Source organism: Chenopodium album, chromosome 10 (assembly GCF_948465745.1).
Source record: "Chenopodium album chromosome 10, dcCheAlbu1.1, whole genome shotgun sequence".
In the NCBI taxonomy this organism is placed as follows: Eukaryota; Viridiplantae; Streptophyta; class Magnoliopsida; order Caryophyllales; family Amaranthaceae; genus Chenopodium; species Chenopodium album.
Genome location: NC_137843.1, coordinates 9,213,046 through 9,240,339, shown reverse-complemented (window position 1 = coordinate 9,240,339; position 27,294 = coordinate 9,213,046). Strand labels below are relative to the sequence as shown.

The following is a 27,294-nucleotide window of genomic DNA, read 5'->3' as shown; positions in this document are numbered from 1 at the left end:
TTTCAGTTCAGTTCAGTTCAGTTCAGTTCAGCTGAGTTCAGTTCAGTTCAGTCCAGTTCAGTTCACTTCAGCTGAGTTCAGTCAATGAGAACAGACCCGTACTTTGGTTACAACTTAGTGAACTTACAAGGGATCCATTGGTTCAAAAAACACAATTCCATGACAAAGGCCCAACAACAATACAAGAGACAAAAATTAAATAAAATTAACACCACTTTCAATTCACATGCTAGACACGTCATCTTCTTCCCCATCATCTTCAACCCTGCAAACCTCCAAATTTTCAAAAACAGGACAACAAACAAAAAAGTGAAGATGAAAGATTCCATCTTTTAACTGCGAAAGGAACCCAATTTTATTTTCTTTTTATAAAAATAATAAAAAGAAAAAGAGGGTGAAAAAAAGAAAAAATTAAAAAAAAAAAAAAAAAAAAATCCCATCTTCTCTTCATCCTAGTTTCCCAATATTCCCTCTTTTTGCTGTCCAAAAAATTAAAAAAAATGCTGTCTTTTTCATCTTTTTTGGGTTTCCCACATTTTCCCAAACACATTTTCCCTCTTCTTCACCCCCACACAACCCTACACCATCACCAACTCCACTCTTCAGACACCCTCTTTGGGTTCTTCAATCTTTGTCTTTCTTTCTCTCTCCTCTTCTAGCAGGTACCCATTTTCTCTCTCTTAATCTTTGTTTGTTTAATTTAATTGTGATTTTTATGTAAAAGTTTTAATCTTTTTTCCCTTTTCTTTGTGATTTTTTTGAGATTTATTTTGTATGTTTTTGCCTACCCTTTAATTTTCAGGTTAAGCTGTTTGTTTTTTATACAGTATAGTGGTGTTACTTTTTTTGAAGTAATTGTGATGAGGGTTTGTTTCCTGGGTGATTTAATTGTGGAATTGTGAGATGGGTATGGAAGAAAAGTAGAAAATTAGGGTTTAGTAAATGTAAGCTGTAATTGAGCTTAATTTTGGAAATTGAGGGTTTGTAGATTTAGGGAAAATGTCGCCAGATATGGGTTTTAGTCCTGTTGTAGAGGATGATAGTGTGGAGGAGTATGCATTTGCCATGGAGTATAATGGCCCTCCTTTGAGCTTTGATATTCCTCGGGCGGTTCCGATTAATGTTGAGAGTATACCTCTTGCTTCTGTTGTTACTCAAATCCCGTACCCGGAGAAGATTGCGTTGCCTATCATAAATCCTGTCCTTGCTCCTGATGGTCTGAACAAGAACTTTTCTAGAGAGCTTAACAAAGTAGGGTCTGGTAATACGAATGTGTCTCCAACCTCGGTGATAGATTTTGAGAGGATTTCGAGTGTGTGTGAGCATGAGAGAGATGTCGAATTGGCCTCAGAAGCGACCCTTTCGCCAACTTCAGTTGACGTGTTTGAAAAAAGAGAGAAGAGTGGTCAGGAATGTATAGAAATGGGTGATGTATGTAGCTCAGGCACATTAGAGGATTTGAATTGTCGTGGTGAATCTGGGGATTGGTCAGGTTTGATAAATAGCTCAGCAGAGTTGGCTTCTTCTTCGATTAGCCATGAGCATTCACGTGATTTGGTAGGTAGAGGTGGAAGTTCATGCCCATCAGAATATTGTGAGAGCTTTGAGAAATTGCGAGAACTCTCAGCAGTTTCAGAAGCCTCCATGGCTTCTGGTCCTTCACAAGATAATTTAGATCCTGATGATTTGAATGGTCGTGAATGGAGCTCAACAAAGTCAGTCTTGAGCATGGAGTATTTGTCTTCCTCACTGTCCTCTTTTAGGACCGGAGAGTGCAAAAGCATGCCTCATAATGATGTTAAAAGGCCCGCTGTGACATTTCGTGACTCTGATTCATATGATGATGTTGATGAGGAGTTGGTTTATCGTGAGGTTGAAAGACTCAGGCCAAAGAAGGAAGCTCTGCCTAGGTCCAAGAAGGGGGTCTGCTATCGTTGCCTTAAAGGACATCGTTTCACTGAAAAGGAGGCTTGTATTGTCTGCAATGCAAAGTATTGTAGCAATTGTGTTCTCAAGGCCATGGGGTCGATGCCTGAAGGAAGAAAATGTGTTGCATGCATTGGATATTCCATTGATGAGTCCAAGCGAGAGAATTTGGGAAAGTGCTCCAAGATACTCAAGAGACTGTTGAATGATTTGGAGATTAGGCAAATACTGAAAGCTGAGAAGCTTTGTGACGTTAATCAGCTGCCGCCAGAGTACATCTGCGTAAATGGAAAGCCTCTATGTCATGAGGAGCTGCTGTTGTTACAGACCTGTCTGAACCCGCCTAAGAACATCAAACCAGGAAACTATTGGTATGACAAAGTATCTGGACTTTGGGGAAAGGTGAATATTTTCTTTTGTTTTATGGAGTTATGGTTAATTTTTTTTCGACTTTCACATATTTTGCTTATCTGTGAGTTCTACACTATGCAATTTGCAGGAAGGAGATAAACCTTCACAGATTATCAGTCCGCATCTGAATGTTGGGGATCCCATTAAACCTGATGCTAGTAACGGAAATACCCGCGTTTATATAAATGGTCGTGAGATTACGAAATCGGAGCTGCGGATGCTGCAGGTTAGTATTAAATAAATTTTAAGATCTACTCGCATCCAGTTAACATAGATACATTTAGTAAGTGATTTTGTGGAATATTACAGTTGGCTGGAGTCCAGTGTGCTGGTAATCCACACTTTTGGGTAAATGACGATGGTTCATACCAAGAAGAAGGACAAAAGAACACCAAAGGCTACATCTGGGGCAAGGTATGAGTACATCTTTTGAATGTTATCTGCTTTGTTTTTGCATTTTTATCTTTTGTACTTCTATTAATGTTCTGCTCTCTCTAGGCGGGAATGAAATTGGTTTGTGCTTTCTTGTCGCTGCCTGTCCCCTCAAGATCTAAGAACCTTTGCACAGAAGAAGTGAGATATGATGTTGAAAGACCTATTCCTGATTATATGGAGAGATCACTCCAGAAGCTTCTTTTGGTAGGAAATAATGGTTCGGGGACAAGTACATTATTCAAGCAGGTAAGGTATTCTCCACCAATTATGCTTCTATCTTGCTTATAAATCTATGTATAAATGTTCAGTTTCTAGCTGAGGAGTTTGATGCTCGGTATGCACGTGTAATGTAATGTATTGCATAATCTTTAAATCCTGTGCAGCCTGGTTTAATTTCGTTAAATAAATGCTACAGATCTAAGTATTATTGATATGAAGTGCAGAAGTTCAGAAACACATGTAAATGCTGACTGTTTGGGCTGACACGTAACAAACATGAAAAAATTCAGTTCAGTTATGCATAAACTCAAACCTCTCATATGGAAAGAAGTGTGCTTAGAGTTTAAATTTATGGAAATGTGGTTTCTGTTACTGTCACTTCTCCAAAGTTGTCATCTAGGCTTTACTTTCATATATTAGAATCTTTTCTCAGATGTTTCCCCTTCAGAAACTAAGTGAAACTTAATTATAGGGAAGGAGTATAACCACTGATTGATCTTCTGTATCCTCCTTTGATTCTATGTCATTATGTTTTCTAGCTAAATGTGCATGAACTTTAATGCAACTGCTTAATAATTGGACAAAAATGTTTCCTTAGAATCTGCGTAATCTAACAGAAAATTGAACTCCTGTTCATGGTCATTATATTCAATGGTTTTGACTATTGACTTTGACAATATCAATCATAATACTGCTGCTGCATGCATGGTTAGCAATCTCAACATTCTAGTTATTTGTCATCTTGATTTCATGAGTGATCTGACGATGCTAATCGATACTATTACACGTAGAAGAGCTTGGACTGCAGTATTAATGAAAAAGTTTGATAAATTCCTGACTTTTATAATGCTTCGTACATTCATGTTGGGCTGTGTATTTTATAATACTTCATACATTCATGTCAGGCTGTGAATTTTATAATACTTCGTATATACATGTTGGGCTGTACAATAATATGGACCGAGTTATTTGATGAGATGAGTGTTAAAAACTTATCTAACAAGGACCCTTCTTTCTGAATTTGTTAAAGAGAGGATAAATACTTTTACATTTTGATCCTTTATCTGTTTAACTTTCTTAGTACCATATTATGGTGTTTTCTGTCAGATATTACTTTCCTGCTAAATTATGATTCTGTTTTAAGAGTTTTTTTTTTTAAAAAAAATTCTTGCTAACTGTTTCTAGATAATTGTTTCAGGCCAAAATTCTTTATAAAACTTCACCTTTTTCCAAAGATGAGAGAGAGAAAATCAAGTTGATGATCCAGGGCAATGTTTATGGTTACCTTGGGATGCTCCTGGAAGGCCGGGAGCGCTTTGAAGAAGAAAGTTTGATGAGCCTTCCTGAGCAGTCTTCTGATTCAGTTTGCCAGCAAGGTATTGTTCTGTTTGCATGACTGTGTTGGACCACATAATCCTCCATCCTGTTTGTTTTCTGGTCTTGTTGAGGGAGGCTGAATCAGGGATCTGTGGGATCTAATGTCATTTAATTATCATTGGCAAAAAGTTATTTTTACACCCTTGGAATTACGTGCTGAACATTAAATTCTGATTTTCAGAGAGGAGTACTAAAGGGAATGATGAGATGACTATCTATTCCATTTGCCCAAGGCTGAAAGAATTCTCTGATTGGCTTCTTAAAACAATGGCATCTGGCAACTTGGAAGCTATTTTTCCAGCTGCAACTCGTGAATATGCCCCATTGGTTGAGGAGTTGTGGAACACTTCAGCCATTCAAGTCACATATAATCGAAGAAGTGAACTTGAAATGCTACCTAGTGTTGCTAGTTATTTTTTGGAGCGGGTAAGTTCATGTAGTGCCTTGACCTTATTCAGTGTGATTTAAACAAAGCATGCAAGGCTATATATATAATTGTCTCTTGCTTGAACCTGCTGTTGTGGATGAAATTAAATAGGCTATCACTGTTACCAACTTGCCTCCATGACTTTTGAACATTGCTGTAAGACCATCAGCGAAATTAATGGTTGACTAGCCTCCTTGTTGATTATCCTTTTCATTTTCTTTTCTTCTGAGGAGGTTGCTGGTAGAAAGAGTACTAAAGATGTGCAGTTCTACAAAAGCATATGATATGATTATATGAAAGAAAACTTTCTTCTTTGTTTGGTTCTTTTGTGGAATTGTGGTCTTTTTGGTGTAGGTGCTGGTTACGTTGTATATTTTCCAATTAATAGCTGTTAATTAGGTAAACACCAGAATATGAATTGCAGCCAATTGTCTATTTTCTGAGAGCTGGACTATTTATATTCTGCTGTTGGTAGCATTAGTCTTATCTCAAACAAGTCCTTGTTTCCCCAGCTGGTCTTGGGCCTCTTGGCCATGAGGGAAATGGGGTTCTTGGTTTGTTGAAAAGCAAACAGAATATGAAAATGGTATGAGAATTACGGTTGAATCTTGTGTTGATGTGTAACTTTGAATGAGGGCTTAAAAGTTCAGTGTTAATTGCTGGTTTTGTTGCTGTGTTGGATTAGCTGTTGCAATAAATTAGCTGAGTAAAATAAGGCAAGAAAATCTTGGGACAATAAGTGCTGTTACTTTTTTTAGCCTATCATTACCTCAATAAGTGCAATAAACTGAGTAAAGAAAGGCAAGAAAATCTTAGGACATTAGCAATTGTTAAGTGCTGTTGCTTTTTTTAGCCTATCATCGTTAAGCATGTACACGTTAGCTGTAAGAGGTTTTTCCATGCTTCTACAGTTTACAAAGCTGGCCACTCTTTTCTCCCAGTAATTATGATGAATATGTTTTAGTCAGTTTGTATATTTTGTTAGTTTTCTTAGACTTACTAATGTGATTGTCTCTTTATCTAGGTTGTTGATATTCTGCAACCAGATTATGAGCCATCAGATTTGGATATCCTTTATGCTGAAGGAGTGACCTCATCAAATGGCCTAGCCTGTGTGGAGTTCTCATTTCTGCAATCAGCTGATGATGACATTGACTCTACTGATCAACATGGTTCTTTGCCTAGGTAGGTCTCCCTTATATGTACTTTAATGTTTGAGGTAGCGGTTACTAGTAATTAATGAACTGTAGCTAGTTTTGTGTTGGGCCAGTTGGCGGTTGCTAAGCTCATCTTCCAGTTGAATTTTCTTATTAAAGAGCTTTAAGATTATGTTGTGTTGGGCTATTTGGCTGTATAAATCTTTTCCATTCTCCACCACTTCACAACAATATTAGTTTGGCTCCAAAAAGGACGGGGTCAACTACACAAACCAAGATGTCTTAATCAGTTTACATTAATTAAGAGTGGCTGCCAGTCTACTACGTTTGTCAACTGAATAATTTTATCGTATCTATTTGGTCTTTCTATCATCTCCTTTGTTTACCAGATTTGTAACTGAATTCTTTTGTGCCATCTTTGTGTGTTTTAGCAGTGTTTGATGTTGCTCTTAATTTTGATTGTGAAAATAGGTACCAGCTGATCAGAGTACATGCAAAAGGCTTTGCAGAAAACTGCAAATGGTTAGATATGTTGGAAGATGCGAGACTCGTGATATTTTGTGTAGCACTGACAGACTACGACCAGTTCTCATATGATAGTGAGGGGACTCCAGTGAACAATATGTTGCTGAGCAAAAAACTCTTTGAAAGCATTGTTACTCATCCGACCTTTGAGCAGATGGACTTCCATTTGATTCTGAACAAATTTGATCTTTTTGATGAAAAGATTGAACAAAATCCACTTTCTGAATGCGAGTGGTTTGAGGATTTCCAACCTGTGATAAGCCAAAACAGCAAGAACTTCAGCAGCAGCAGGAGCAGGAGTATCAATCATAATCCTTCGCTTGGGCAGTTGGGTTTTCACTATATTGCCGTAAAGTTCAAGAAGCTTTACTTTGAACTAACTGGCCGGAAGTTATTTGTGTCATCAGTGAAGGGCCTGGAGCCTGACAGTGTTGATGCTGCCTTAAAGTATGCAAGAGAGATTGTGAAGTGGGAGGATGAAAGAATTAATTTTAGCTTGAGCGAGTATGTGATTTACAGTACAGAGGCCAGCTTTTCATCTCACTAAATCTTACTTAGTTGACAAAGAATTTCTTGTAAAGAATTTTATATTCTTATTCCCATTTGATAGTGATCAGCTGATGTAAATATGCGGCGTGGAAATTACATAGAAGAATTTAATAGGTTGTATGAACTGACAATGTCCACATATTTTTACTACTAATTTCTGTAAAATGTAAACAGAAAGAACCAGCGGTTCTTGTGTAACTTCTTTGGTTCCTGAAAAACAGTCCATTTGTTGAAATCTTTTCAACAGCTACTGTGTCAATTGATAGGCATTATTCGATTTTTGTTGACAAGTTTAACAAACTTTGACAATGATCTACAGGTAAAGTAATTGTTGAAACCTTTTCAACAATGTCTCAATGGTCTACAAGTTTTTAACTTTGTCAATAATCTACAACAAACTTTAGGCAAAACTTAAGATAATTAGATGTGAACAGAATTAATAAAGGGTTTGTATTGTAGAATACACAAAGTAAACAGATTATAAATCTTAATCACAAGTCATATATGCGCAGTACTTTAGTATAGGAGTATCACATTTTTGCTGTGCTAATAAAACAAAAAGATAACATATCAGCAGGGCAAAATGGCAACCCATAGAATATCTTTATTTACATGTATTGATGTTATATGATGTCTGAACATGTGACATTCAGTTACAAAGTATATGATGTCTGAACATGTGACATTCAGTTACAAACAGGTGATTTGTGCTCACCTACTTTTACAAATTTGTACTACTATTTATCAAAATTTTGTGGCAAAGCCAATTCAAAACAACTACTTCGTACATTGTGAGCTACGTGAGCCAAGGAAAAAAAAAACAATTAAAACTCATATTTATCATCAAAAACGTATCGAGCTTGCTCATGTGTGCCTAGCAAAATATTCTTGGTAACCCAACTCAAATCTAACATTTGTTTATGGAGTGTGTTAAGGTTTGACTGCGCAAAACTCTTACTATCTTGAGACAACTCCAACCACTTCATGATATGTGAATTTGAGATATGGAAATCTTCTATGACGTTCTTCCACTTGCTGGTGCATGAAAGAAGTGTCTGACGAATGCAGCATGCCTGCAAGATATAAGAACCATTACTAGTTTTCTGGTGAATCTGATCAAGTTCAACGGCCTGCGGCTTAGGCTATCCCAAAAGCTAAGCACACAGGCTGAGCATGAGCCGGGCTGTGTCTCCCCATTTACCACCATAAGCAATTTTCATTATTTATAGATTGACCAAGCCAACTCAAAGGCTGCCATACTGTTCTTTGCAAGGTGCGGTCAAGACACAACCTATCGGGAAGGTTTTTTTTGTGTGTGTGTGTGTGTGGGGGGGGGGGGGGGGGGGGGGCGGGGAGGCTTGTTCTGTGCCGTGCCAGACCATTTGCTTGCATGGCCCACAGGTCACAGCCACCTTTAGAACAGGACAGGATGGGGTGGGGGAAAGGAAAAAAGCTGAGAAAATTCTACCTGCAACAAACCCATAATGACATCCTCTGTTCTTGCACCTTCTCTTAGAGAAAGAAGAATTCCTTGCTAAAATGCATCACAGAAAAAAGAGGTTAGACAGGTCATAATATACAGGATACTACAACAACAAAGCCTTAGTCCCAAAATGATTTGGGGTCATAATATACAGGATGATGCCATAAAAAAACAAAGGAATTTTTTTTTTGTCAAATGCACTCACTTTTCCAGATCTTAGTCCATAGCAGGTTTCTAAGCAGATGAAATAGAAATCCTCATTGCTCAGAGAGTTCATTGTCAACATGGTCAGTCCAGGTATCAGTCTCTTAGGATCCAAGCAACCAATTCTAATTGGCCAATCTCCTTTCTTTCTTCCTGTTTCAACCTCATGACCTTAAGATAATTAAAGCTACATTTTGTGTCTTTCAGCTACACTTTAACCAATGATGCTAATAAGAATCAAACTCACCAGCCTCCAGAAGGTTAATTCCTTCCAGCTTGCTTACTTCAGCTGGTGATGGGACATATCCACACTGAATCCATTTGTCGAGAATCAGCTCAAGCCTATCCTGAAAATGAATCTCAAGTTAGATACTTTCTTTATATCCTATGAAAGATGAGCAAAGTCCTTTATCTGATAACACAACAGTCTTGCATAGGGTGGAATGGTGGGTGCTAACATTGTCCTAAGGAACAATTGCACGGTACAACACAGATTCTCTAGATTCACATTATCACTTATCTCTACCATTCCTCCTCAACTCTCTGGCCCCTCAAGTAAAATTCAAGGCAAGTGACATAAGCACTTACCTATAACACTATCCCAGATTCCCCCGTGCCTCAATATAACGAAAAAATGAGTGACGACATAATGATGCCTAGTACTTAAAAAAAGATCTACTAATTATGAAAGCCTAACTTCGTGCATACAAGAAAATGAATAACTTTTGGGGGAGGGGAGGGGAGGGGGGTAGAAAGAGCCATAGGCCAACCTTGGTTAAAGTCTGCAGATGCACATGCTTCAGCGATTGGTAAATTCCACACAGGTCAATTGCTGAGAATATGGGGTATACCACAAACGGCAAACCTGCTTGCAATCTTAAGTAGCATTACTTAAATTGGTTAGTGCTATACATTATAGATAATATAAAAAAGAAGAGGACCAGAAGATAATGAGCTTTATACTCGATGGACAAAGTTAATGCAACAGGAATCTAGTGACAAACATGAAAATCACAAGTCCTAAAACATGCAGAACAGAGGAGATAGAAAATCTCATCTTTTGTGAGGGATTTACATATGGAAATTTAGTATTCACATGTTTTGAGAGGAATCTAAGTGATGTTTTGAGAGAAATCTAAGTGATGTATAAAGACATAGATACAGATCAAATTTAAATTTAGTCATCCGGGGAGACATAGTGTGGAAGGAGAGAAGGGCTAATGCCTTAAACAACAACTTCTTTTTTGAACTTCACTAGATTAGAGAACCATTTGAACTTGGCCAACTTTATAACTTCAAGTACAAAATTCTACAAAGAACAGAATACGACAGCATTATGATGGAGGGTCAAACCTTTCATTATTCTTGAGCATAACATTTAATAATGCAGCCAATAGAAGACCCAAGTTATCAAAGCAAACTGTTTGGATCTGAAACCCATAAAAAAAAAAACATCAGCATATATATTAGGAAGTGTATAGAATAAAAGGCATCATCTCACATCACAACAAACCTGGGCTTTAGCAGAAACCTCACCCAAGTTATCAGCTAATGCGAAACTCCGATGTACGGCTGTCTGGCAATGCATTGAACAAAGTTATATTTCGACATGATGAACTAGAATAACATTGATATGTCTAGGAAAAAAGCCAGCACTTAGGTACTTATTATTGCTAAAGCAGACTTGTAAGAAGAGAGATGCAAATGAAATTGCTAAAAGAGAATCTGAAGTAGAGTGAGACTACAGTCTCAAGAGCATATAGAGTACAAAGTGTAAAGAAAGCAATTCTCAATTCACTCAGTTAGATGAGCTTTTATAGGCAGAACCATAATATAACCTTGAGACAACACCTAATCAGTAATCACATTGAACGCCATAATATCATTTACCTACGGCACAAAACTTTCAAAGCACATCAGACAATGCTATACCAGTCTTTAAGTTGAAAGTCTCAAGGGAACTTTTAGAGTTAAATTTGTTCATCCCCTGTATTATGATCTTAAAATCAAAAGGTATTCTTTGAAGCCATAAATAAAAATTTCTCAAAAAGTTAATACAGACCAATTAGTGAAGAAACATACTGAATGAGAAATAAACCTTCTAATTGCAAGACTAAGTATACAAAACCTAAATTTTTATAAAAAGTTTATCAAGCTCATAAGTCATAAGTAGTTCTATTCCAGCAGCAATAGTAATCCAACAAAATACAGAATTGAAGCATATGTTGAGGGCAGAACCTTACACCAGTTGCCAGGTAGCATGCCAAGCTTATCTGTTTAGCAATGTTGGCCACGGAAGCAAGCAGCAAGAAGCAATTTGGAAAAGCAGGGGTCATCAACTCAACTCCAATGCTTAAGCTGAACATAACTGAAGTCGCGAACCTTACTCTCTTCAACAATTCAGAAAAGATCAATATAAGTGATCTGCATATGAAAGTGAAAGAGAATACTCTTCATTCACTTAACTGTTTTCAACTTTAGATTTCAAAAGCACAATACAAATCACACACAAACTTCAGTACCATAAACTAATTCCGCATTCATCCTTTCCCCCTTACAAAAGATAAATAAATCCGCACTAATAATATTTAATTTATATAACCATAAGCTTCTGATGATTACAGATGAAATGAAAACAAACATAGTGCTCAAGGCCTCAAACAACAAATAGAAGAACATTAACAAACTCCGCATACCTTCAAATTCGTATCGAAAGCTGAACCTACACAAGCTGTATAAATGCACCTACTCAATCTACCTAGTCCATCCTTCAACACCCAGTTCATAGCCGCAGCCGACGGAAGAGACTGAGCATACCCTACTCCAATTGCTCGAAACATCGCCTAATTTCATCAAATTACAAGCAGCTCAGCAAAATACAACTAATAAATTCAATTCAATGATAACTTCTATATAAACAACACCATCCCAATTCACTTGATTGAAGAATTACACCAAAATAATGAAAATTAAAATAAACTTCACCAAAATCCCAACAAAATATACCTGTGTTGCAAGAACTTGAAGGGAAGAACTAAAAACACGATGCAAAAACTTCCATTTGACATACTCAATATAATTCTCAGTAACTTGCTTTGGTATGAAAAAATCCCTCAAAATCTTTACAAAATTTCTTATACCCACTTCAAAACTTTGAACAAAAGTTAGTGGGTCCCCATCATCAACACAAACAAGCTCCAACAAACCCTCATCCCAAAAATACTTATAATTTCTCCCATTTTTTCTAATTATAACAGGGAGGTCAATTTTGGACAAAAATTGTTGCTTTTTGATAAAGGGTTGTTGAGAATCTGAATTTGGGATGGTGGTTTTGATGGTGGAGGAGAGAGAAAATGTTTTGAAAGGGGTGGTGGGATTGGAATTGAGGAATTGGGGATAGACATTTCTGGGAAAAGAAGGGTTCCATGAAAATTGAAGAGATTGTAAATTTAAAGGGATTTTTGTGGATGATAGCATAAGAATTGAAGATTGGTTTTAATGGGGATTTTGAGGGTGAAAGATTCTGTGATTGTTCAGGCAGAAAAATCTGTTCTTTCTTCTTGGTTGCAGAGGTTTTAGGGTTTAAGCGTTGTGTGCTTGAGTCAAGAATTTCAGATAACAAAGTTAACGGGAGTGATTTCTACAAATTGCTACTCGTAAAAAATAATTAAATTCCATAATTATGTCACATTTTATCAATATTTTGGATATACCATTCATATCAACACAAATGATTTTTTTTCCCAGTTTACACTAAAATAGCTGATTGAGAATTAGCGGTTTTGTATAAGCGGTTTTACTCTTAATCAATTAAGGCTTGTTTGACATCATTTTTGGGTTTCAGTTTCCTGTTTTTTTGAAAACCAAAAACCAAAAATAGGAAACAAGAAAAAGGTGTTTCCACTTTTCAGTTGTCAGTTTTCAAAATTATCATGATTTTAATAAGTTTTAATAATTTTTGATTCATTATGGGGCATATATCATATACTTTTAAAAAACAAATAACAAAAAAACAGAAAACCACAGCAATGCCAAACAAACAGCGTTTTATTAAGAGTAAGAATAAAAAACCAAAATTTGGTATATGTGTATTTATAAAACTGCTAATCGATGTGAACAACATGCATGAAATTTTAGTAAAATGTAGTGTACTCGAGGAATTTAGCTATTGTTGAGCATTTTCTATGAAAGTCACTCGTCAATCCTCATCATTTTTTTTTTGAAATGTTTTTTCATAGTTAAAAAAGCAATTACTAAGTTTTAGGACACATTTTCATCCAAATTACAACAAATAAGACCTATATGACTTCTATTTTGCCCATTTTTCTACATTTTTTTTATCAAATGAACTCATTCTTTCTGATAACATGTCAATATTAAATATTTTTAGGTGACTAAAACTTGAAATTACATGAAAAGAGCAATTTATTAAGTTTTAGGAAGAATTTTCATCCAAATTCCACCAAATAAGGCCCATGTCATATGCTAGCAATAATAGATGAATGCTTACAAAAGTTACTTGATTCTTATTCTCGCGGCTTTTACTAATTGAGATTTACATTTAACAGTAAAACGTGACTCTATTGATGCATTGTTGTATTTGATATAGTCCTCCATATTTGCTGGATCTTTAATGATTTAATCATTAAAATGGGTTTAACTAATTGAAAGTTATATTCTTCGATTTGCAACAAGTAGTTATGATGATTTATAGCTAAATAAAAATATAGTCATGTAAGATATTGATAGATTTGTCTCAACTTATCCTTTCATAATATATTTTTTAAAAACATTAATGATTAAAGATTTTAGTGATTGATGCATTGATAGTCATAAAAATGTGAAATAAGACGTGTATAACTAAGCCGTGCATGAAGAGGTGTGAAATTGAGCATAGCACTTGGTAGATGGTGCATGTAGAGGGTGTGGAGTTGAAGATGAGCAGGGAGTGGTCATTATGGATATCATAGAATGGGTGTCATACTTCACCCTCAAATGTAGAAGGTGTAACAAACAAGAGTAACATAGGCTGTTTTGGCTGTACACATATTTCTGTTAGGAGTATTGATGCTGTGGCTAAGTCGGTTATAAATTTATACTTTTTCCGTTTTTTTGTTGCATCACTTTTATAATTACGGAATTTTAGACAATTTTTGGAGTAGAGAGATATAAATCTATAATCTATCTATAATAATTAATGCTAAAATAACAACCGCTGACATCATCCCTTTTTTCAAATTATACACGTGTCAGCTTTTCCTTTAATTTTTTTCCCGCCTAAACTTTTTTTTTTTCCTCTTCCAATTTTCATTACTTTTTTAATTTTTATTTATTTTTTTTTAATTTTGAAAAGTTAATATTAACTACAACATACTTTTATACAATACATTATTTTAAGTTATATTCGCTCCAAAAAAAAATTGTTACATATAGATAATCTTAAAGAGAGCAAATATTAACCATGTATTTATTTGGTTACTCTTTCTAATTACAAAGTCCACTAAATTTTGTTGTACACATAAATTTTCTTTTGAATATATTATTTTAATTTTTGTAGTTTTGTTTATTTTAATACAAAGATTTTACATATTTTGAGTGATAATTTGACTTAAAAATGTACACAATTATAAATTATTTTTATAATATCCGTGCATCACACGGGAGCTAATCTAGTTGAAAAAATAAAGAAGACCCATAGGGAGAGAAAGAGAAATCATTAACTAAAAGAAAAAGTGATTCATTTAAATTGAAACTATTTCGTATTACTTTTAAAAAGTGATGCCTCTTGTAAAAAACGGAGGAATTAATATTTTGTTATAAAAAGAGAGGCAACCCTCATTTCTCCAGTTCTCTTGATAAAAGAGAGATGTCAATATAGTGGCTAATAGTTGTAAATAAGTTGAAAATACTATGTAAAAAGGGAAAAGTTTAAATTTTTTTTGGCAAAAACAAGTTCATGTTCTTCAATGAAAGTATGAAATCATCTCCTCTTCCTCTTCAATGAAACCCATCAGCCATCAGCCATCAGCCATCACATCCATCAGCCATCAGCCATCACATCCACCACGGCAGAACCACAATGATTCAATGAAAGTATGAAATCATTTTCTCTTCCTCTTCTTAGAGAAGGTACGTACGTACTTTAATGGAGAACATGATTCTAAGAAAAACCCTAACAAAAGAGAGAAAAACAAAGGGAATTGTTAATCCTATAGGTTGTGAGTTCTCTCCCCTTTATTGAATTCACCATTGATGCTTGCGCTTTCATGAATCCATGGAGAAATTACTGTACCATTGACAACTTTGATTATTTTACAAGAAGTTTAAGGCTCTATCGATCCTGTTTCTGTAGCAAGTGTGTAGGAGGGCAACACTTATCACTTAAATTGTTGAAAACTCGGACTGTGCATGTTTTTCGTGTAAAATTGTGGCGCATCAAAGGTATGCACATTTCTATTTGGCGCTTGTGTATATATGACTGAATGCCATAAGTAGTTAAGTACTGTTTATTGCCATGAACAAATTTGAAGCATGTTCATATTTGCTAGTTAATGTTTTAGCAAGGTTTTAGACAGTAAAAGTACTAATGTAGTAATGATTACTTTTACAAGGAAGTCAATTATGAACCCAATTCATCCATAATTCTCCATTATACCTTTTAAGTGAGCATCAGGCCATCAGTTACATCATTAGTTTCTAGCAGGTTACTTTTCTCTGAGGCTAACTAGAGTTTATTCAGCTAACGAGGAGTACATGAACTCTTTGCAGGTGTAACCGTGTAAACTAACTTGATCTTAGTACAGAGTAAGTGATACATGCATTGTACTTTTCTTTACTCGTGACTTCTCTTTGTTGGTAGTTTCATTTCATCTGTTGTACTTACTGACTTCCTAACTATTTTAGGTGTTTGTTACAGAAATGACAGATGTTTGTGCACAATGCAAGACATGGAGAAAAAAGCAATACTGGAATGCATTTCCTGATAACAAACACCATTTTTTCAAGATTATGCTAGGAGACTTTGAGAACTATCTGGTAAAGTAAACTAATCCTCTTTACATGAAAATGAAAAATGTAATTTTCATTTTAATAGCAAACGTTTTCTAAGTCCAATGTTCCCACAGAGAATTCCGAGGAAATTCAAAGACGAGTACAAGGAGAAACTATCACAAAGGGTGACTCTTAGAGGCCCGAGTGGAGACTCCTGGACAGCAGCGCTTGCACAAAGAGGAGAGGACATTGAGCTGAGAAATGGGTGGCGAGATTTTGTCAAGGACCACAGCCTAGAAGAAGGGGATTTTCTAGTCTTCCAGCATGTTGAAAATTCAGTATTTAATGTGCTGATATTTGATAAAACTGGGTGTGAGAGAGAGGACTCTCACTTTGTTATACAAAGCAAGGACATACACGCTGAGAACTGTTGCTACATGCGCAACAATAAGATTCAACAAACAGATAGACCTTCAGTGTTTGCTTATGATCAGCAAAGATTTGAGGAGGACGAGGTGGTGGATGACAAGGAGGATGATGATGAAGAGGAGGACGAGGATGAAGAAATCCAACAAGAAACTATAGGTAATAAATTGAGAAAAGTTAAGGGAAAAAAAACAGTATGAATTAAAATGGTTATTAAGCTCCCGTTTTTTCCCTTCTTTTTCTCACTTTCTTCTGCAATACAAGCCATGAACTGCAGCTAATTTTTACTTTTTACCTCGTTCAAGGAAAAGGAACAAAATCACGGACTGGGAAAGGGAAGTGCTATGAATCGAACAGAAGACCGTTAACAAAAAAGGATAAGGAGAGAGCTTTTCGTTTGGCTTCCAAGCATTCAACGACACGACCTTCTTGCAAGATCAGGATGAAGCAGAGCCATGTTCACCATTTATTTATACTGGCATGTATTTATACCCAAATTCTGGATTTCTACGTAACTTAATTATTGACAGCTAATAATTAGACATTTTATGATGCAGACAATCCCAAGGGAGTTTGCAGATAACTGCCTTCCTATGGAGTCTCAAGAAATTAAGCTGAGGGTCGGTTCCAAGATCTGGCGAGTTGGCCTTAACCGCAGGAATGTTCAATGCACACTGAATAAAGGGTGGGCACATTTTGTGCTTGACAATAACTTGGAAACAGAAGACTATTGTGTTCTAGAACTGGCAGATACAGGGACAAGCCAACAGCCACTTACCCTGGATGTTCACATATATCGAGCTGTGGAAAAAATAGTTCCTTTGAAAGTAATTTTGCCTTGACCATTTATGTTATCTGCAAAAAGATATAGTCAAAAGGTTTCTTAGCCTTTTCAGCAACTAATTGTATTCTCTTAAAGGTAATAATTAGGCCACTCATGGAGATTTCTAGCAATGCAATTTGAACTGTCAAAAATTTGTAATCAGAATTCCTTGCATGTATAATCATAAGCATAAATGTACAAGCAACCGGTCTTTTTAATCCGTTAGAGTTGATAAATCATACCTGGCAAGATGCTTCCGATGCAGTCAATGGGGCTGAAAGATACATTCGTTGAATATTAGGAAAGTGAATACCGTCTAAGACTAGATATGCCATTGCATGATTCAGAAGACTGCCATCCCTCTACAGAATTATGATACTTCAAAGATTAGGCCATGCAACTTCTCAATGTGGATGGTGTGTATCATTCACTGCTGGACAAGCGAGATAAAAAAGATCCTCCAGATTTATGGAGCATATAGGAAAAATACAGGAGATCACATTTACAACATACTCATCAGGAGTCAGGACATCAGCATTGACAAAAGTACCGAGGTAGCCTGTATGACCTTATAGGCAGATTTCCAGAAATGCTGACAAGTAAATAAAATAAATTTGACGGGGATCATAGATGTCATGAGTAAGATGAATGATAAAAATAATAGTAAGAGGTTACTGAATAGCACAGTAGTAAAATAATGGGAGAGCAAACTGATACAAAATTCCATCAACTGATCAGGTAATTTGTCTGTGTAAAGTCAAAGGCAAGATCTAAATAAACAACAAATTGGAAAGATATACAATCATTATGACAGAAGTATCAACATCTTGAAGTGTGCAGTCTTAGGCTCTTAGCTAGGCTGACTTATACCTCAATATCGTTGCTGGGCTTTGTTACTTCTTGTTCTATTTTGTTAACAACTTTATAGAATCGGCGTCTTGATGTAGGCAGCCTTGATAATGTCAAGCAAAGTCCTTGCAATCTGAAACAATTTGCAAATGGAAGTATACATATAAGAAACAGCATGGGCAGCACAGAAGAAAAATATTAGTACGAGAGTGAGAATAGCTAGAAATATTTCCCCTTTACACCTACCTTCTACTTATACCCTCCAGTTGAGCCTTCTTGATCTCATCAGAGGGAGGAATGCCTCCATTCTGCCAGGCCTCAATTTTCTCAATATCACCGGCATATAGACAGTGTTTGTAGAAATACAATTCTTCTGCTTCTGTCAAATTCATATGCCTAACTTGCTCTTTCATGACACACATAGGTTCATAAAGCCAATCAAAGATTCTTCCCTCCGGTCTGTTCACTCCCGTTATTTCAACATTATCGCCTATTAAAGAAGAAAAGCAACACAGAAGAAATGTAGTCAGAATTATGGAGATGCACAGAATCAGTAAAGAGGAACCACAATAACAGAAAAATGGAAAGTATAGAAGTCAAGCAAGTTTCTCTTACGGATGATAAAGCCAGCAGAACCACTCTTGATGGATCTGAGGAAGCACTCAAGGAAGACATATGCTGGTATACCAATGTTCACAATCTTATTTTTTGAGTGCTTCCAACTTTCCAGATCCTGCAGTCCAATGGCTCTAGCTCGAAAAAGTTCCACTCCTATGTCCTCATAAGCTTTAAAAAGGTTGTCCCATATCTAAAAAGCATCATAATGCAATGCATAACAATTAATTAATCTATGGTGGGAGATAAAGACAGTTTAATAGTTTACGAGTCAGAAAACTGAAACAGACATGCCATAATTAATATTACATACTGATCAAGTGCTCCAGATATTTACAAAGTTCTTACCACTTTCGCCTGAAGTGGGTTTGCTTCATCAGAAAGTTGTGTAATCAAAGGTTCTTCTGCATCAGGCTGTTTACGGAGTTCCTTCAATGGCATCGGATCTGGACCAGGGTCAACAAGATCACGATATCTAGGTCTGGCTGCCCAAGTACAGAGAGGCTTTCATATGGTTTCCAGCATGACTACATGAGTTTATCAAGTACGCAACTATGCAAGTAAAGTTTCAAATAGTTCAATACTTCAAATGTTCCATATATTATATACTCATAAACCACACACCTTTATGCATCAAGAGTAAGTTGAAGTTTTGATTCCACTTTTCATTATTTTCTCTACAATGTTGTTTCAAAACAAGGAGGGGGGATGACAGCTATGAGAAAAACCAATGAAATTCAAAACATATCAATATATACTCCTAGGATAGCAGGAACCTTCTCGCAGGTATAGTAAGTCGTTTGTGTACTCATCATATATGGATGGAGAAGCAATTACATATAGTATTCCTCTTTTTGTTAAATTCTCCTACAATTCACAGAAGAGAAAATAATGCGGGAGTCAGTCAGTCAGAGATGTTATAGTATCAGAATTGAGTAAAATGAAAGCAAGTACAGAACACACAGTAAAAAGAAAAAAAACAAATGGAAAATGCTACTCTATATTTAATCACTAGGTTTATATGAACTACCTCATATGCAACAACAGCAGCATAACATCCAAAACCTAAACTCGAAAGGATACCAAGCAGCATGGCAAAGAATGCCACGACCGGCCACAAGAGAATCCAAAGGCCAGCGAAAGGAACACAAACTGTTTCCAGGAATGGCCCTTCCCTTCCTATGAGATCTTGTATCAAACGTTGCCAACCTTTGAATAAAAGTATTGGAGTTTTATAGATAGTTATTAATGTAATGATTGGGATATCAACAACTATCCCAAGTATGGCTGATAGGAGACATCCTGGTAACACAGTGACCCTGCAAGGTAATATAAGAGTCATAAATTCATAATGAAAACAAGATTAAATCCTGGTGGGTAATCAGAACATCAATATAAAAATAAAATGAACAACATCACATTATTCAAATAGCACTAAGTCATGAGATCATATATGAACATATATACATATACAAGGTGATGCACTAAAATACGCAATGGCCTCTCTCTTTTATAAATACAACGTAGTAGATAAGATGACTTGGTCCATATTAAAACAACAGAAAAGTGTTGGAAGACTATTATCTATGTGGTTCAGTCAAGTTTCTATAAGGGATAATTATCTATCAAAAGAAAACTCATTATGCCATTAGCGGAATGAGGATCCAAAATTAAAGAAAAAGGTAGAAACAAACTATCAACTTTTGTTTTGAAAGACAAATACACTAAGGATCAAGATTTATGCGACCTTTTGGCTTTTGCCCTACTAAGCAAGACAAGAAGACGCAACTGCTAATGACTCAAACAAAAAGAAAAATGAATAATGTAGCCAATAAGCCAAATAAGAATTATGATGGATCATACTTAAGTTCAATAGGTTCCTCTCCCCTAGCGTCAAGCAGCTCATCCATGACAGAAAAGTAAGAATGGAATGAAAAATCAGCAAAATCCCGAACAATGGTGCAAGCACCCCAAATATTGTTCCATGTTCCATCCTACACAATTTCAATCCAAATTAACAGCCATTCATCAAAGACTTGATTATAGAAGCAAACAGGCAATGAACAAATTCCCAAACATTACCGTGAAGACCCAAACCAACTTCATAGCAAGAGATTCCCCTTCTTTGCTGATGGCCTTAAATGTTTCCATTACCGGCCACACATAGCCATACCCGATTCCCATGATCGCACTCCCTATTACTCCCACCACTGTCCAGATAGCTATTGGTATAGGAACCAACAATATCAATAGGCATTTCATAAATGGTCCAAATTTCCTTGTTCTGTAACACCCCAAAAAAATATAAAAATACACATTATTTAATATTTACACACAAGTATTAAGCCTAATATAAAGTTATCTACTTCTTCAGCTCAAAAACAGTAGCAATAGTTATCTTTTCATCGTCCCTGCACTAATTTGACCATTAATTTATAGCTACAACTAACAATTACTATCATTAGACTATAACGTTAAATTTAGAGCTCCGTAAGAAGGAAGAAGATGTATAATTAAGTAATTAATCAAATTTAAAACCAGTGTATAATCATACTAAAATATTTACAACTTTCAATTAAAATTATTAATCTAAAAAAATAAGTAAGCAAAGATGTGTGATTAATTACTTGATCAAGCAGTAGATACTCCAGAAAAGATGAAGAGGCCATAGACCAATGACAACCCCAGTATCACCAAATGCAATTATAAGAAATACAAAAGGACTAATTATAGCACCTGCAACAATAATTCAGAACAAGGGTATTTTAGGAACATGAAAGTTAACTCACTCCAAAAAAAAAAAAAAAAAAAAAAAAAAAAAAAAAAAAAAAAAAAAAAAAAAAAACAGGAAAGGTATTACCTTTGGCAAATCCAAGCAAGAAAAGGAAGATGAAAACAGGGATAAAGAGGATGAAATAAGCGATCATAAACCATATATTTTTGGGGATTTGCATTTTTTTTTTTTTATGTTTCTAAGTTTAATGGAAGATTTTAACTGTAATTAACTGAAAATTGATTGATGATGGTCTGAGATTTTGGGTCAACTGATAGAAGTTTTGTGTACTAAAATGGTAGGTGCACATTTTTGGGAAGATGACAGTTCCGCGTGCAGCATGAGGTGAAATTTCTTTTTCATTCATTTACTCGAGGTGCAAAAAGTCTTTTTCCTTTTGTTATACTTGTAGGAAAAAAAAAAATAAAGCTGACTCCTTTAATTAATAGGCATGAACACATTTGTTATTCCGTACTTTGTATGAGTATTTCAACACTAAGGCGTAAAAAACCGAACTGACCTGAATAAATCCAACCTAATCCGATTTATATTTCGACTTATATGGACATATTAATTTAGCATGATTCAAAACTAGACCCAATTTGACTAGACTTATTCAACGGATATGGTGACCCATATTTACATTCTAACTTTTGTATATACGAAAATTATCTAAGGTGACACGAAAGTATGAAACTAAAAAGGAAATTGAGGGCGAACATGTAAGGGATGAAATACCCGTCAAAAGTGATGATGAACTTCGAAGGTGCAGGTATATCGGTTTGCATAAGTAATGCCCATAGTATGCAATGAACTGTTTATCCAATGTCAATGACAAGGGAAAAATAAAAACCAAATCAAAAAATTTCAAGGAAAAACGAGCAGCCTCTAATAAGTCTTGCTGCTTGTAAAACAGATCTAAAAGTGTATAAGATGATAGTCATCAATGCACTCGCTAGCTTCAGTCAGCCAAAGTATAAATTGTATCCATTAAAGTATTTATATAGAAACTTTACAAATTACAAGTAGCTCATATTGGCATCATGAGCACATAGCCTTCTCCAGCGTTTCTTGCAGCTCCCCACTTTTGAGTGCTTCTGTAAAGGAAACATGATTCAGAAAAGATATTCAAAGAACTATATTACGCGTAAGAAATTAATTAATGCATGCATTTTCTTCCCCCATAATAATACTAAGAAATTTTACAAGCAAGCTCAAAGCAACTATAACACAAATTACTTAGAGGTCAAAGAGCTTCAGGAAGCACTAACAAGATCACCCTTAGTTTAGATTGGAGAGCTGGAATTAAAATCTACCTACACTAATCTTAATAGTTCTAAGTTATGTCCAAAGCCTGCGTGGCTAACAGCAATGTAGACCCAACTTTCCACAGCGTACAGGTATTTTATGAGGGAAATACTCGCACAATACTTCCTAAACAGTACTGTACTTAAAAAATATGTGAATAGAAATCAATGATGAAGTTACAACTTTACATTGTAGTCCTTGATACCTTCAGCAGAGTGGAACCATTTCAAAATCTTCCCAGTTAGGATTGATTTATTTGTGAAAGAGGCCTAAGAGTTATGACGAGGACCAAAGTGTTTTGTTGGCGGTGCAAAGTAAATCTGATGAAAGATTACAAAAAAAGAAGGGGGAGGGGTGGATGATTACTCGGCCTTCAAGAAAGAGAAACCAAATGAAATGTTTTCTATGCACTACGGATGAAATTCGCAGCTTTTACATAAGTTTATCAGCTGTCAGAATTCATCTAACCTCTCATTTTTCCACCAAACTAAGGAAATAAACAATTCTTCACATAACACTCTAAAAACTGTAGTCAAATCAAAGACAGAAGTTACAGTTAAAAAAATTCCCATAGTTCTATTAACTCTTAATCCACCAGAAGCAGAATTGGGTCTAGTTTTGTTTTGACTACATCAAAGGAGAGAGGATTATAAATTTATAACACTATAACAGTACAGCCTGTAGTCAAATCATGACATGAGTTTCAGTAAACAATGCAAGGTTCCCATTGATCCTATAACTCTTCTTTCATTTTGAAGCAGAGTTGGGTATAGTTATGTTTTAACTATGACAAAGATCAGAATACTTCATTTGTCAATGACCTTATGCTATAATGACAAATTGACAACCAACATGTCAAAAAAGACGATTCAAATATATAACCTCTTAAAGGAAAGCAAGTCACTGTAACCTAATAAATTCTGAAGAACTTACCGACTACGATGTCACAACCACCAAAGAACTCCCCATCAATATAAAGCTGCGGAAAGGTCGGCCAGCTTGAGTATTCCTTCAAACCTTGACGCAGAAACTCGTTTTCAAGAATGTTAATAGTTTCAAAAGGCACATTCAGAGACTTCAATACCTGTACAACAGTATTTGAGAATCCACATTGAGGGAAATCCCTGGTTCCCTTCATAAACAGAATCACTTTGTTCGAACTCACTACTTTATCGATAGTAGTCTTCAACTCAGGAGTAAGAGCTGCATAAATAATACAAGAGGGTGTTACTAACTTATAGTATACTCATAATTGCCAGGTCATTACTTATTACACAAGCACATAATTAGGAGACCACCTTTCCTCTATTATTTTCTATAGTAATTAAGCACAAAGTACACATTATGAGGGTTAGCTTTCTATATGTACTCTAAATGGGAAACATCCTTTTGCCTCAGGATTGCACTCTTCCTTTCTTCTGTTCTTCATAAGAAGTATTATGCAAGCAACCAAAAAATGAACTCTTCATTATTCTCAGAAATCTGCTAAAAATGATTCAAATGTGTTGGGCCTCCAATGAGCTTTCACATAGCAAAAGGTTTAAGAAATGAGGAAGATTAATCCTTGTGTGCCCAACAAATGCTATGACAGCAAAGAATTCTTTATAGCACCAAGGTTGGGAGAATCCCAGGTGTAAGGGGTGTACATATCATGGTATCTGATATATCAGACAGCCAAGCATTTGATGCTCAAATAATGTTTAAGAAAAAACCAGAGATGGAAATTAAGTGTTCCTAGCAATATGAAACTTAAGTATACACTCAGATTGAAGGAATACATTTACAGCTTTACTAAAAAGAAGTACAAATTTAGATTAATTAATACCTATGATTTTCTTTGTCCCCAATCAAAAGTCTCATTTAACCCAAAAATCTTGTCCCTTAAAAAGTCATTGGTATTGATCCAGTACCTTTATTATGACTATTTTTCACCTTTAAACAATCAAAACCCACTATCTTATTTCTTCTTCACTTTAATCAACAAAGCCCCCATTTCCATCCTTTTCTTTCAACTTTAAACAACACACCCCAACTTACCTTCCTAAAACATGTGCAAAAGGCAATGAGACTTTATTTGGGGGCACAACAAATACATAATTGCTTGTGTTGATTAAATTATTAAAAATGCTATCAATTATGACCCTCGGGTTATTTTCACGGTTGGTCTGTCAAACCTCAAACTTGGGAACAAAATAGATGGATATGTAATTACTTGGTTTTGATGTAGGAATGACCAAGGGTTACTTTGACTTTGCTCTTCGAATTTGTACATCGTTTTGGTATATACTTTGTATACAAGTGAGATTAAGTATGATGAAATTGGGATGATAGCCTTTTCTTTTTATATTCCTCATGGACGCAACTATTATGATGTACTTCACTACTTGGACTTGTTTACAGTGGGTCATAGTGAACTGCTGAACCATTATCTTGATAGCCTACAAGCTATTTATGCCATTGAACTGGGTTTTAAGAGTGAAGAGGCTATTCTCTTTCTATATGATACAGAATGTTTGCATATGTTAGTTGAAAATTTAAATGAGCTGAGAGTAAAGCTGTAAACACTATTTATATTTTACACCCCTTATTTGGCATTGGTTTACTAATCTTGATACATGATCCTAGTGACTTTGTCTGTACTTTTGTAAGGAAACCTATTCTTTGTTGTTGAATGGAACATAAAGCAGTATATGTTAAGGGAAAGGATGGAAAGTGTAGGACCAATGTATAGTGGCTTCCTAAATCCTGATACTTCATAGGATAATAGTTGTAACTTGTAACACAAATTCACCAAATACCCATGTGCAAGTAGCAAAGGGAAAGTATTTATTGCAAAGAAAACGATGTTGGCACTTCCAAATTCTAGGAGGCTTTACATAATCAAGATTCAAGAAAAACGAAAAGGCACACCATTGAAGTGCCTTTTCCAGATTGGAATTATATTGTCATTGAAATCTTTTGTAGTCTTAGAATCTCGTGGAAAGATTGATCTATAAATGATGATGGAAAATATCATTAGAAGGGAATGAAAGACCCTCTGTCTTTAGGATTTGGCAGGGCAAAAGCCTTCATAATTAGACTTCTAATTGTGCCATAGACCAAAGCTGTGAAGGGGTGTGAAAGAGAAGAGGGTACTTCCCTTGATTTTGAAACCATAGACTTCCCAAGTGTTAATTAAGGTTGAAATCCTATACTCATATAGTCATTCCTCTCCATGGAAATGCACTCTTTTTTAAAAGTGCAATTTATCAGCTCAAAATTCATCGCCTTCTCCTTTGAAAAGACCCTACAAAATTAGATCGAGTAGCCACGATCACCCTTAATCAAACTCTTCAACCTGATTGATTGGTGGCTTATTATTCTAAAATTTAATCTTAACATTACTTCCACCATAACCTATCTCATTATCTCCAATAGTCAGGAAACTAGCAAGCAATTTCCAAGGAAATTTAGCTAAACACAGTTTGGTTCCTCGCGATCATAATCACCATAGAGCCACCCTAACTACCGGAAAGTTAAAGTTCATAACTCAAAATCAGCAAACTTCCAATCAAATTGTTTTGAATTTTGCACAAATTAATTACTCTTTAAAAACCATAATGTTAAGCTTAATCAACACAGAACAAGAATGATACCAATTTTATCAATAATTACATTAATTAGGCATCGCAATATCTAAATTGAAACCGAAACTCGCAAATTAGGTCAAATAAATCCAGAATTAACAGATTAAACAAAAAAAAAAAAAAAAAAAAAAAAATCAGCATAAAAATCAAGTAATAATCAGAAAAAAGAAGCAAAATTGATGCAAAATTACAAGGTATAAATATAAATTAAGCGAATTCCGATAGAAAAGAAGAATGATAAAAAGAATCTTACCAGCGAAACAACGAAAGGAAGAAGATGAACGTCGGCGGAAGATGGCGTCGGTATTTAGGGTGGAAGGGCGACGGAAGGAGAGAGAAGAGAGAGAAAAACAGCGTCGGGAAAATGAAAAAGAAGCGCCGGAATTTCTTACGACAACCGTCGGTGTTTTCTCCGGCGAGCAAATAGCCGGCGATATTGCAAGAGTATTCCCAACCACTGAAGCCATTTTTACAGACCGCTTCTTCGCTCAACTCTACGCCTTCCGCACTGATAAATCGACGAACTCTATCCTCTTAAAATCTAAGGGGCATTTTTGTACTTTCATATATTTCTCAAGAAAGAAATTTGCTCTACAATTTTATTTATTTATTTATTTATTTTTGACAAGATGATTGTTTGTTGTGTTGGGGTTGGGTTAAGTGTAGATTAGATCAGATCAAATGAGTCTTTTGGTTGAGCCAAGTTTTAACTTTAATTGTGTAGTACTTCGGTTCATGTCACTCGAGTTAGTTTTAGAATGGATAAGAAGTTCAAATTTGGGTTTAATTCAAACTAGACGAGTCTTGAATTTTGGATCAAAATAGAATTAGGCATGACTTGAGTTTCAATCTAAATTAGGTTGGGCTAGAATGAGATGCAAGTCAACTCTAAAAAATTGTCATTATGCCCTTGTGATGCAAAAATAATTGCCTAAATGTTAGCCGTTTGAAATGCCGCAGTATTTTGTTGCTATCATTTCAGCTAGATTAATGTGCAGGAGTTGAACAAGTCAATCTAGAGAAAGATCATAGTCCAAGTGAGGTTTCCCGTATGCACTACTATGTTCTTTCAAAAAAAAAAATGCATGGAATATTAGCCAATAACTAAGGTCAATTACCTTCCGATCCATAGATTTGTAACCTTTTTTTTTTCTTGAAAGAAGATATGTAA

The 27,294-nt window shown here is 35.5% G+C and overlaps 5 protein-coding genes across 6 annotated transcripts; 2 read left to right on the top strand and 3 right to left on the bottom strand.

The window, feature by feature from the left end:
• The first annotated feature begins 478 nt into the window (after window positions 1–478).
• Window positions 479–7,285, top strand: LOC145562177 (extra-large guanine nucleotide-binding protein 1-like). The gene is made up of 9 exons (XM_081622366.1): window positions 479–662; window positions 803–2,328; window positions 2,426–2,563; window positions 2,647–2,751; window positions 2,836–3,018; window positions 4,190–4,367; window positions 4,550–4,794; window positions 5,820–5,980; window positions 6,424–7,285. Exons 2-9 carry the CDS (start codon window positions 1,000–1,002, stop codon window positions 7,022–7,024), a joined length of 2,940 nt encoding a protein of 979 aa, XP_081478492.1. The 5' UTR covers window positions 479–662; window positions 803–999; the 3' UTR covers window positions 7,025–7,285.
• A 311-nt stretch (window positions 7,286–7,596) lies between these two features.
• On the bottom strand, window positions 7,597–12,321 carry LOC145563446 (protein root UVB sensitive 4-like). Of its 2 annotated transcripts, none has more exons than XM_081623898.1 (10): window positions 11,720–12,321; window positions 11,410–11,556; window positions 10,957–11,103; window positions 10,227–10,289; window positions 10,067–10,143; window positions 9,484–9,589; window positions 8,961–9,060; window positions 8,715–8,884; window positions 8,495–8,560; window positions 7,597–8,099 (listed from the first exon to the last, which is right to left on the bottom strand). In XM_081623898.1, the coding sequence occupies exons 1-10, from the start codon at window positions 12,188–12,190 to the stop codon at window positions 7,851–7,853; spliced, it is 1,596 nt and encodes a 531-aa protein (XP_081480024.1). In that variant the 5' UTR covers window positions 12,191–12,321; the 3' UTR covers window positions 7,597–7,850. The 2 variants fall into 2 exon arrangements, with proteins under 2 accessions (XP_081480024.1, XP_081480025.1); XM_081623899.1 differs by having other exon boundaries at window positions 8,715–8,866; window positions 11,720–12,320.
• A 3,310-nt stretch (window positions 12,322–15,631) lies between these two features.
• LOC145564748 (B3 domain-containing protein REM16-like) lies at window positions 15,632–16,971 on the top strand. Its single transcript, XM_081624961.1, has 4 exons — window positions 15,632–15,748; window positions 15,838–16,288; window positions 16,435–16,586; window positions 16,687–16,971. Exons 1-4 carry the CDS (start codon window positions 15,632–15,634, stop codon window positions 16,969–16,971), a joined length of 1,005 nt encoding a protein of 334 aa, XP_081481087.1.
• Window positions 16,972–17,602: 631 nt separating this feature from the next.
• On the bottom strand, window positions 17,603–21,472 carry LOC145562176 (putative membrane protein At3g27390). Its single transcript, XM_081622365.1, has 10 exons — window positions 21,277–21,472; window positions 21,044–21,152; window positions 20,499–20,700; window positions 20,280–20,410; window positions 19,447–19,735; window positions 19,175–19,283; window positions 18,765–18,901; window positions 18,417–18,609; window positions 18,048–18,291; window positions 17,603–17,934 (listed from the first exon to the last, which is right to left on the bottom strand). The coding sequence occupies exons 1-10, from the start codon at window positions 21,368–21,370 to the stop codon at window positions 17,817–17,819; spliced, it is 1,626 nt and encodes a 541-aa protein (XP_081478491.1). The 5' UTR covers window positions 21,371–21,472; the 3' UTR covers window positions 17,603–17,816.
• Window positions 21,473–22,039: 567 nt separating this feature from the next.
• LOC145562175 (uncharacterized) lies at window positions 22,040–26,642 on the bottom strand. The gene is made up of 3 exons (XM_081622364.1): window positions 26,377–26,642; window positions 23,431–23,700; window positions 22,040–22,286 (listed from the first exon to the last, which is right to left on the bottom strand). Exons 1-3 carry the CDS (start codon window positions 26,588–26,590, stop codon window positions 22,231–22,233), a joined length of 540 nt encoding a protein of 179 aa, XP_081478490.1. The 5' UTR covers window positions 26,591–26,642; the 3' UTR covers window positions 22,040–22,230.
• Between the last annotated feature and the right edge of the window lie 652 nt (window positions 26,643–27,294).

Excerpts from the sequence above, each read along its gene's own strand:
- LOC145562176 (XM_081622365.1), bottom strand. The coding sequence starts at position 21,370 with ATGCAAATCCCCAAAAATATATGGTTTATGATCGCTTATTTCATCCTC. Across the intron at positions 19,284-19,446 it reads CTGCTGTTGTTGCATATGAG|GAGAATTTAACAAAAAGAGG; the intron begins GTAGTTCATATA and ends TGTGAATTGTAG. Across the intron at positions 18,292-18,416 it reads TTCTGCTGGCTTTATCATCC|GCGATAATGTTGAAATAACG; the intron begins GTAAGAGAAACT and ends CTTCTTTAATAG.
- LOC145564748 (XM_081624961.1), top strand. The coding sequence starts at position 15,632 with ATGACAGATGTTTGTGCACAATGCAAGACATGGAGAAAAAAGCAATAC. Across the intron at positions 15,749-15,837 it reads GAGACTTTGAGAACTATCTG|AGAATTCCGAGGAAATTCAA; the intron begins GTAAAGTAAACT and ends ATGTTCCCACAG. Across the intron at positions 16,587-16,686 it reads TCAGGATGAAGCAGAGCCAT|ACAATCCCAAGGGAGTTTGC; the intron begins GTTCACCATTTA and ends TTTATGATGCAG.
- LOC145563446 (XM_081623898.1), bottom strand. The coding sequence starts at position 12,190 with ATGCTATCATCCACAAAAATCCCTTTAAATTTACAATCTCTTCAATTT. Across the intron at positions 11,557-11,719 it reads TTCAAGTTCTTGCAACACAG|GCGATGTTTCGAGCAATTGG; the intron begins GTATATTTTGTT and ends TGATGAAATTAG. Across the intron at positions 11,104-11,409 it reads CTTTCGATACGAATTTGAAG|AGAGTAAGGTTCGCGACTTC; the intron begins GTATGCGGAGTT and ends GAATTGTTGAAG.
- LOC145562177 (XM_081622366.1), top strand. The coding sequence starts at position 1,000 with ATGTCGCCAGATATGGGTTTTAGTCCTGTTGTAGAGGATGATAGTGTG. Across the intron at positions 4,368-4,549 it reads TGATTCAGTTTGCCAGCAAG|AGAGGAGTACTAAAGGGAAT; the intron begins GTATTGTTCTGT and ends TCTGATTTTCAG. Across the intron at positions 5,981-6,423 it reads CAACATGGTTCTTTGCCTAG|GTACCAGCTGATCAGAGTAC; the intron begins GTAGGTCTCCCT and ends TTGTGAAAATAG.
- LOC145562175 (XM_081622364.1), bottom strand. The coding sequence starts at position 26,590 with ATGGCTTCAGTGGTTGGGAATACTCTTGCAATATCGCCGGCTATTTGC. Across the intron at positions 23,701-26,376 it reads TTCCTTTCGTTGTTTCGCTG|CTCTTACTCCTGAGTTGAAG; the intron begins GTAAGATTCTTT and ends TTATTTATGCAG. Across the intron at positions 22,287-23,430 it reads TGGTTGTGACATCGTAGTCG|AAGCACTCAAAAGTGGGGAG; the intron begins GTAAGTTCTTCA and ends TTTCCTTTACAG.